Source organism: Sturnus vulgaris, unplaced genomic scaffold (assembly GCF_052056855.1).
Source record: "Sturnus vulgaris isolate bStuVul1 unplaced genomic scaffold, bStuVul1.hap1 Scaffold_195, whole genome shotgun sequence".
In the NCBI taxonomy this organism is placed as follows: Eukaryota; Metazoa; Chordata; class Aves; order Passeriformes; family Sturnidae; genus Sturnus; species Sturnus vulgaris.
Window position 1 is genome coordinate 1,324,832 of NW_028276170.1, and position 10,458 is coordinate 1,335,289.

General features: G+C 53.1%; 1 protein-coding gene across 1 annotated transcript; it reads right to left on the reverse strand.

Moving 5' to 3' along the window:
• Positions 1 to 210: 210 nt before the first annotated feature.
• On the reverse strand, positions 211 to 2,522 carry LOC148217983 (uncharacterized). The gene is made up of 2 exons (XM_088158120.1): positions 2,266 to 2,522; positions 211 to 1,957 (listed from the first exon to the last, which is right to left on the reverse strand). The coding sequence occupies exon 2, from the start codon at positions 1,928 to 1,930 to the stop codon at positions 1,358 to 1,360; it is 573 nt and encodes a 190-aa protein (XP_088014246.1). The 5' UTR covers positions 1,931 to 1,957; positions 2,266 to 2,522; the 3' UTR covers positions 211 to 1,357.
• Between the last annotated feature and the right edge of the window lie 7,936 nt (positions 2,523 to 10,458).

The following is a 10,458-nucleotide window of genomic DNA, read 5'->3' on the forward strand; positions in this document are numbered from 1 at the left end:
GGACAGGGTGGGGACATGGAAGTGGCACTGTCACCCCGAGGGACACTGGGAACCTTGGTGTCCTTGCCTTGGGGACATCAGAGCCACCCTGAGGTCGCCTGTCCTGTTTTGGGTCACTACAATGTCCCTGCAGTGTCCCCACGTGACCGCAGGTTGTCCCCCTGAATCGTTAAAAACCGGGATAATCACGGACAAAGGCGCTGTAACTAATTAAAGTTACAAAGTGGTGTGTTTATTCACCGGCACGGGAGTCACCTCCCAAAGGCGTGACCGCCCCGAACAAGGTTCTTTGCCCTCTATTTATTGCCCAAGATCTTACATACAATACATGTGCATAACCCCAGCACCTCCCATCCCCACCCCATATTAAAATGAGCCCATTCGTCCTTCATGCGTGCGCAGTTCTTCTCTTGAATTGGGTCGGTGCTCTCGAAATGGGTCAGTGGTCTCGATGGATGAAGTCAGGAGAGTCTTCATCAGGTCTCTGTGACCCTCTGGCACGATCCAAGGCCTCGTGCTTCATGATTAACGGTTTATTATTTTATGTTCTTCTATACATAAGTTCATAATAGCAGATAATTATACCAATTAGCTCTTGCCTAAGCATCAAGTAATTACCTACCTAACTCACATCTTGGTCATGGAAACTCCTTCTACCCTTAGCAAAAATCTTAACTCTTTCAAACCATGATTCAACTCTCCATGTCTGTGCCCCACCATGTCTTTGTCCCTCCATATCCCCACCCATGTCTCAGTTCAGTGTCTTTATTTTCACCCGTGTTGGTTGTTTTAAAAGGATGAAGAAAAATGAAAAGCAAATCGAGGCTAAAAGAAAAGGATTTCCATGTCTGTGTGAGCTGAGAACCTATGTGCTTGAGTGGGAGGGAAAAACATTTTTTGGAGGACTTTCTACCCCACTGCATCCAAAATCTTGGTCTTTGCCTCAGTTCATCACCATTTGGCTATGGAAGACAACCTTGGGCAATAGGAAATGAAAATCCTGGAATCAGTGAGGTTGGAAAAGATCTCCAAGACAGTTGAGTATTCCTGGATGCCACCAGGACTGAACACAGAAGATTTTCTGGGGTTGAAAGTCAACAAATGTGCTCTCCTCAAGGAACTCCCAATGTCAGTTTGGGCCCCGATGGACGTTCCTGCCCCTGCATTCATCCAGGTGCCCACAGGGAGACAAGATGATGCACAGCCCCCCCAGCCAGGTGTCTTCCCAACAGGGATCACCAGGGCTCTGCCCAACGGGGGTCACTGGGGATCATCCAACACCGATCCTCCCATGGGGGATGGAGCTGAAGCAGAGCACGAAGCTCTTCCCACACTCGGGGCACTCACAGGGCTTCCCTTAGTGGAGCCTCTGTTGGTGTCGCGTCAAGTGAGAGCTCTGTGAGAAGCTCTTCCCACACTCAGGACACTCGTAGGGCCTCTCCCCAGTGTGGATGCGCTGGTGGACAGTGAGGGTGGAGTTGTGCTTGAATCCCTTCCCGCAGTCGGGGCAGCGGAAGGGCCTCTCCTCTGTGTGAATCCGTTTATGTAGGAGGAGATCGGAGCGGGTCTGAAACCTCTTCCCACACTTGGGACACTCGTAGGGCCTCTCCCCAGCGTGGATGCGCTGGTGTCTTCTCAGATCAGAGCTCCACCCAAAGCTCTTCCCACATTTCGAGCAGCTGTAGGGCCGTTCCCCTGTGTGGATCCTCTGGTGTAGGATCAGCTGGGACCTGTAGCTGAAACCCTTCCCACATTCCAAGCACTTGTGGGGCTTCTCCCCTGCATGAGGTTTCTCCACCAGCTCTGAGCTCTGCCTGGATCTCCAGCCGCATTCCCGGCTCAGGGAGGGTCTTTCCTCCTCGCAGCTCCCTGGGCTGGGTTTGCAGCCCCTCTTCCTGTGGGATCCCTCGGACGTTTCTTCCTTTTCCATCCACCCACGCCTTGGGAATTACAAATCCTGGTTTGGAGTAAAACACAAGAGAGCACCTTTGGCTGAGGGCTCCTCCTTCCCAAGTGCAACTCAGGAAGTCATTGGGCATCTTGTCTCTATAAGAACCTCCAAAACACAATGATTCAGAACAAAAATGATCCAAACATCAAGACACAGATCAAAAACTCCCCAGAAAGTAACTTTCAGCCAAAATCCCTTCCAAAATATAAAGATTCAGCCCCTGCAAAAAGCAAAGCAGCAACATTTAGCCCAATAATGCTCACAAACACCAAGATTCACTCCTGTGAAAATCATGCATGGTCCTCTTCAGTCACCTGCTGCATGTGTGGGGAGCAACGCTCCTGGGGCTGGAGGGACGCTGTAGATATAGGGAGGTTTGGAATCTTGTGCTGCTTCCCGTTTCTACTCCTCCTCCTCCTGTGTCCCTGCTCTTCCTCACATTCCTTTTCCTCCTATTATTCCTCTACTTCCTGCACAATCCCACCTTCTCCTCCCATATGCATCGTTTGATCATTTTGTTCTTCAACCCTGCTTCTCCTTCCCTGCTCCTGCTGCCCCCAGGCCCAGCACCCACTGCCGGCTCCCTCTTCCCCCCAAACCCACAGCATCCCAGCGCAGGGGCAGCGATGGAGCTGGGGCAGCTCGGGCTGGGGCAGCGCTGGGCTCTCGGCCGCTCCCGCCCGCACTCGCTCCCCACTGCAGCCGCTGCCGCCACCACAGCGCGGGGGGGCCCGGCCTTGGCGCTCCCCCCCTCCCACCTCCCCAAATTCCCCTGCCGGGGGGCGCTGGGGCCCGGGCCGGGCGCAGGTGGCTCCAGGTGGGCAACGCTGGGAGCTGCGGCTCTGCCTGGACACTGCTGCGTCATCACCGCCGCGCGCTCTCATTGGCTCAGCGCCGCCCGAGGGGCGGGGCTGCACCAAGCCGGGACACCCTGCTCCAGGGGGGATGGCCCCAAAACGGGGGACCCCCATGCAAGGAACAACAGCAAAGGGTCTCTACAAACACATGCTGCGAATCCGCTTGGACACAGGGCCGGGGACGTGGACATAAGGAAGTGACAGCAGAAGCCATCAGGGTCAGAAAATGTTATTAATTGACCACACAGACTGCTGCTCAGCCAAGGTCCTGCTCAATTCATGAACTCCCAGAAGAAGAAGTTTCTACAGCCCCTGAGGGATGAACCCCAGGGCTCAAAGTGGGCCCCATTCACCAGGTGACAAGCTTGAAATGCAGGAATTTTTATTTGCTCATAACTGTGATTGTCATTTACTGGGAAGTGATTTGATGCCTAAAATTGGAATGCAAACTAATACTGAAAAATGTGATACAGTGCCTAGTTCTGTTGTAACTTTTTGGATTATTTTTGGCAAGGCCTATGCTGAAGTGAACCCAGAAATTCAGGCAGCTCCAGGAAAATAGGGAAAATGAGATATGGAGCCTCTCCAAAGTACTTTGAAGCAAACAGGACAAGTGGGATCTAAAAGCAATACCGTATTCCAAGGGAGGAAAGGAAGGGCTTACAGCCTCTGATTGAGTCCCTGAAAAAGCTAGGGCTTTTGGAACCAGGGATCTCTCCCTATAATGCTCCTATGCTGCCAGTCAAGATATCAGATGGAATCAAGAGAATGCTACAGGACCTAAGGAAAATAAATGAGATTGTTCAACCCAGGCACCCCACAGTCTCACATCCTTACACCATCTTCAACCAGGTGCCCTCCTCACACTGACACCATTCAGTCCTTGATGGCAAAGATGCTTTCTGGGGATGCCCACTTACACAGGATGGTAAACTGGATTTTGCCTTTGAGTGGGAGCAAGAGGTAGAAGGGAAAATGGAAAAGACATGGATGGTCCTTCTGCAGGGATGCATGGAAGCACCAGCCTTATTGGGGCAAGCCTTGCAGAAAATATCACAAGAATTTACCCCACCCCCAGGGATTGGGTTAATGCAGGATGTGGATGACTTGCTGCAATCAGGAGGACAAGAAGTGGCAGAAGAAGCCTCTGGGAAATGGCTGAATGTTCAGGCTAAAAAGCATTTTTGAGTATTTGAAAAAAAAGAGCAAATGCTGGAGAAAATAGTTAAACATATTTTGACTGAAGGTTTGTGGTTTATAGACCCAGAGAGGGTCTAGAGAATCTCAGAAGTAATCCAGGACTGAAAAGGAGGTGCAAGAATTGTGAGCATTAATAGGAAACTGCAGGACCTGAATTGAGAGTTCTCTGTTCTATCCATAAGATTGTATCACTTTCTGAACCCCAAAAGCCTCAATGTTGCGGTATGGACAGAAGAAAAGCAACAAATAAAATGAAAAATAACAGAGAAAATGAAAATTAAAAATAACGAAATGATTGGTGCCCCAGCTATGGCTCTTCCATACTCAGAAAATAAATTTGAATCCTAGGTGTGTTATAAGTACATATTATATTATTGGCTTTTTGAAAATATCAAAATGAATGCTCTATGTTGGAAAACTTTCCTGTATGAACATAGTTTATTTTAGATCTGCGATTAACACAACTTAGAAATAGTAGTGGTAAATATATTTCTTTGAACTACAACATTTTGATGTGAAAAGCTTTTGTTCATGTAACTAACTCAGAGAATGGTAAAAAAGATAATCAGGAAATTCTTCACATTCATGGATTATGGGACACCAGAACCCCAGGGAGGGAAAAAATAATGATTTACAGGTTGGGGACAGTGATTCAGAATAATGCATGAAGGTCTATGAATATGCAACATGTTGCTGCATTTAGGAAGTGTTTTCTGAGTCAGTGTGTGCCCTTGGCTGAAGGCCAAGCATCCGGCCATTATAACCTTTGGCCAGAGCCAGGCCAGATATTCAATTCTCTCCCTTGGAATTGATCTTTGCAATTCCTTACCCTGGGAATTCTCCACCTAGTGCGGGCTGGAGATAAGGGATGTATATTTCAAGCAGTCTGTGGCCAGAATCCTGTCTCTTGTGAAATCTCTGCCACAGGAAGCTGGGCTGGCACAGAGCCTGCCTTGGCACTTTGCTGTTCACAGCATCCACCCAGGACTCTGCCTCTCAATTACACTCACACACTGGGCTGCCTGCGATTCTATTGCTGGAAAATATACCAAATTTAAACTTTTTTCACATTTCATTTTACTAGTCAGGCTCGGTTTGCCTTTCTCTCAGGAAAGAAATTTTAAAAGGTTTTTTTAAGAGATGTGGCACCACTCAAGAGAGATGAGTTTAACATCTTAACAGACTGGGAATACCCCAAAACATATCCACAAAGATAACAACATTCAACAAAACATCAATGAAACATCAGCAAACATCAAGGAACACCCACCCCAGACACTGCCCCGGCATAGATGGAGACACCTGGTCTGGAAAAGACTGAGAAGGAAATCCAGGAGTGGGATCTCATTAACATCACAGGAGGAGAAATCCAGGTCCAATAGGAAACCAAACACTAAGAACTACACAACTTAGAAGCAATGAACATTAAACCAATGGATTTCAATGGGTTCAGACTGTAAAATTTCAGGAAAAATCTAGCAAAATTCACATCTCATGGAATGATTTTCTCTGCACACCCGGGCTATGTGTGGATGAAATTATTTCTGTTGCACATCCTGACCAGGATCAAGTAATGCCTTAACTCTCTAACACTAAAGATATTGCTGGAGAGTTTTTTATTGTCCCTGCAGTTTCAGTGATAAGATTACACCATGAGAAAAATTTTTCACATTAATCCTACTTTTAGATTGTCAGTTAGGTTTGGGCCAGGGGTGTGACAAGCAATTTTTACTCCTAGGAGAAGATGTAGAAAAGACTTGCTTGCACTGGAATATTTTTCTATATATTTGTGGCTGACTCTTAATGATGGGAGAATTTCGGAATGGATCTTTAGAAGCTCACCTTTAAGTTGCATTTTGCAAACCTAGAAGAGTATTAATGGTGAGGCTTTAACGCATAAACTGTTAATAAAAATTCGTTAAAAAAAAAAAAAAAAGAAAATAAAGCAGATTGTGAGGGTGAACATGTGAATCACGTAAAGGCTGCCCTGGAAGAAAATCCTAGTTCCAGGCAGCCAGGAGAGGAGTTTTAGAAATGCAAATTAACATTGCTCTGGAGAAGTGTGGACAATGCCCAAGGGCCTTCTTGCCAGGGGGAGGAATTTCCCTAAGTCCATCTGCCCCTCACCCCCAGCTCTGCCTGCTTGCACAGATGGAATTTGCACAACTAAAGGCAGAGCCCATAGTGAGGATATCTGACTGCAACAGAAATTGGTTAAGCTGCAAAGGGAAAAAGCAAACGGAGAATATTGAGCAAATTTCATGAAAAAAAGTGTGGGGGGGGGGGGATCATCCCTCTCCCCAGAGCAATGAGGTGTTTTTGCTAGTCCAGAGAAATCACTTGAGAATCCAAACATTTTATCATTTCATAAGATAAAAGTGGTCAATTGATGCAGCCATGGATGGAGGGAGCACCCAAAAAAGGGAAAAAGATGAACGGCCACCAGAACAAATGCTACAACACCATGGACCAGCCCCTGGGATCCCTAACGAATTCATATCAGGACACAGAAAACCCATCCATAATTTGAGTGGCATAATTAGGTTTAAAAGTATCCCTGAAATAATAACCAAGCAGACAGCTCCAGCTCCTGACCTTCCTGCAGACCAAGCCGCTGAAATGAGGAACGAGACATTTCACCATGGGATGGAATCAGATTATCTATTTAGAGAAGAAGGAGGAGTTTGTGGAAAATTAAATGATGCAAACGGCTGTTTGCAAACAAATGATAACCGAAAAGTAGTGAAACAGATAGCAAAGGAAATATGAAAATATCTCGTATTCCGGAGAAAGGATGGGAATGGGACACGTTTTCGTGGTTCCCTGGCAGACCGTGGCATAAATGAATGCTGCTCCTCCTCTGACGTGCTGCAGCAACTCTCAGCTTTTTACCAAGCAAGACACCTTGCGTCAAAAAGGGTGCACGAAAAGAGATTGAGTCAATGGAAATTAAAAGTTTGTAAAGGCAATTCTTGAGAAAATAAGAAAATGACGGATTGAAAGAAGTAAGATTAATATCGTAGTAGGAGTGAATATTAACGAGGACATGGAGTAGGCGGATCGGGAAGTCTGAACCTTCCAAGTACCTCAGCCAGTGGGGAAAGGGAGAGGGAGATGCAGACGGGAAAATGAGGATAAAAAGGAGGCTGCGTTTTAGAGACCGCATGGCAAATGCCGCATGGCCTCTCTCTTTGTTCATCAATAAAGTCACTTTTACAGGACTCCTCCGTCTCCTTCGGGCACACAAACCTCTGGCCACGGGAATTTTCCCGCACAGCCCCGGGCACAGGGCAGACACCTCTGTGCCACCCACAGCAACCGGGACGAGCCAGCGCTGCTCCGGCACCGGCTCCTGCCGAGGCCCCAGCGGGAAGGAGACCGCGGGCAGCCGCTCCCACAGCGCCCTCAGCCCAGCGCCAACACGGGCCGGCACCGGCACAACCAACCCGCCAGAGCCCCCTGCCGCCCCCTCGGCCCGCAGCGAGCCCCGAGCCCCCGCACAACCGAGCGCGGCTCCCACCTGCGCTGGGGCCGCCTCCGAGCTCCGCCGCCGCCTCCCCGGGCTCCGGCCGCTGCCGCCGCTGCCGGGCCCGCACAGACGCTGCCACAATGGCGCCTTTGCTGCTCTGCCCAATCAGCGCGCGACAACCAGGAGTGACATTGGCACAATCAGCCAATGGCAGCGAGGGCCGCGCTCTGCACACGGCCCAGCCTCGGCCCGCGCTCTCAGGGCCCCCCGGGCTGGGTGAGGGCAAAGGCGGAGATGAGGAACAGCCCTGGAACGGGCCCGGGCCCGAGCCGCCATTGGCCTGGAAAGACAAACAAAGTTCTCCGCAGCTCCCGGCACGCCTTTCCCAGCCCTGCGTGTTCCCTGGCTCCGGCTCAGCGGGAAGCCCTGGAACCTCATTTGTCCTACCCCCTAATTAGGAGCATCAGTGCATGGCTTTGATTTCCCGCACAAAAAGGGAAAACTGCTCCAAAGCCCTGTGGATGAGTGGGAGAGGGGAGAGATTTCTGGCAGAAAGCTCCAAAAACTCAGAGCATGAGAAGTAAATTAAGACCCTTCAAACCAGTTTTCCACACGCCTCCCTCTTCCAGCTGCACCTCCTACCCCGGCAGTGCAGGGTTGGATAAACGACGCTCACTTTGTAAAATTATAAAGGTTTATTAAACCTTAGCAAAAAAAAAATACACCAAAAGACTGAATTAGGAGAAAAATCAGCGCTGGTAGCACAGGACTAAAGCAGCAGACCCGTGTGTGATTTGGGGGCCCGGGGTGGTCCCCGAGCCGCCCCCGCCCCCCCCCCCCCCCCCCGATCTCGGCCAACGGGTGCGAGCGGCGCGGCCCCGCTGCTGAGCACTGACCCCGCCCCGGGGGCCGCCGGGAGCCCCCCGAAAAAAACCCGCACCTGCACCCCCCTTCAGTCCCTCCGACCTTCCCACTCCTGGGGGAAAAGGGGAGGATCTGGGGCGGGATCACCCGGAGACCCCCGGGGTGAGGAGCAGGAGGGGGGGGTTGGGCTCGCGCTGAGTGGGGGGTCCCGCGCGAGGATTTCGGGGGGGTTCGCTCGAGGAATTTTGGGGGTCCTCGTGCGACGGATCCTCGTGCATAGGGCTCCACTCGTGCCACCGTCTCCTCGTGTCACCCAGACCAGTTTGGGGGGCTCTTTGTGTCATCCAGAGGAATCTGGGGGATCCTAGTGTCACCGAGAGGCCTGCGAGTGACACCGAGAGCCCTGTGTCACCAAGAGCCACTCAAGTGCCCCCAGCTCCTTGTGCCACCAGGAGCCCCTGGAGTGCCACCAGCTCCTCGTGTCACCAGGACCTCGTGCCAGAGAATTTGGGGAGAGTCTCTGTGCCACCCGGAGCCCCTGAGTGTCACCAGCCCCGTGCCAGGGTCCCCAGTGTCACCGGGGTCTCTCTCTGTCACACACCAGACCCCCCCTCCGAGCACCAGGACCCCCGAATTTAACCGTCCTCGTGCACCGGGACCCCCTCAGGACCCTCGAGTTTCATCTCTCCCCTCCTCGTGCACCGGCATCACCGGACCGCCCCCCCTTTCCCGAGGAATCGCCGGAGACCCCCTCCATCAATCACCGGGCACCGGGACCACCAGAGGACCTCCCCCATCAATCAGCACCGTCACCGTGCACCGGGACTCCCCCCCCCCATCAAGCAGTGACACCCCCTCATCGTGCACCGGGACCGCCGGACCCCCCCTCAAACATCGCCAGCCTCGGGCACCGAGATCACCGGAGACCCCTCCATGAGTCACCGGGACCCCCCCGTCATGCACCAGGACCACCGGAGACCTCCCCAGGAATCACCGGACACCCCCTCACGAATCACCGGGCACCGGGACGCCCCCTCGGGCACCGGGACTGGACCCCCCCCTCGTGTACCGACCACCCTCCGGTGCACAGGGCCCGGACCCCCCTTTGTGCCCCCCTGCCCATCCCGGGGATTCCGCCCCTCCCCTTTGACTTCCCCCGGGAACAGGAGCGGGAATGGGGGGGCCGTGCGCTGGGGGGGCACCGGGGTGTCCTCAGCACCGGGGGGAGTCCCTTGGGGCTCGCTCCTTTCCCCCCCCTCCTCCGGTTATCACCAGGGACCCCCCCAATTTACCGGGGCTCCCCCTATTCACTGCCCCCCCGTTCACCGACCCCCCCAAAGCGCTGGGACCCCCCCGGATACTTGGGACCACCCCAGGGCGCCAGGACCCCCCCTCACTCACCGCCCCTCCCCCATCCATGGGACCCCCCACTCACCGCTCCCCCCCCCGTCACCAGGACCCCAAAATCCATGGGACTCCCCCCACACTATCAAGACTCCCCCCAAATCCATGGGACCCCTCCCTCCCCCCCACTCACCACCCCCTTCTCAGCACTCCCCGGGCCCTCCCCATTGATCGAACGCCCCCATGGCCCCCCCAGCCCCTCGCCCTCGCATTGGGCCCCCCCGGGGCCGAGGCAGAGCCCTCCCTGAGGGACACCCCTCATCCCCGGCCTGCAGCCGCCCATGGAGCCGCTGACCACAACTCCCTGCCTGCGTCCATCCGGCCAATTCCTCTGGCCCCGCACAGCCCAGCCTGCAAAGCCAGCACCTGCTGGGCACCTGCTCCATGCCACTTCCAGGGGCTTGGGCTGCTGAAGGGCTGCTGGGCTGGGCCCTTTGTGACACAGGGCCGTTCTATCGGGTTCCTGGGTGCTGTTGGCCATTCTGTTGTCCTGGTGACATGGCACAGCCCCGCCCTGCAGGGGTATATACGGGGCACAGGGCCCTGCGCTGCCCAGTGCCAGGAGTGCCACTGGCTCAGGAGGAAGCAGCTCCTGGGATCTCTGTGCTCTAGACGACGTTACACATGTGTCCTGGTTTTGGGCAAATTTGGGGGAAAACCTCCAGAAGGAGCCCCCAGACAGCAAACCCCACGACTCCTCCCCCCCCCACCCC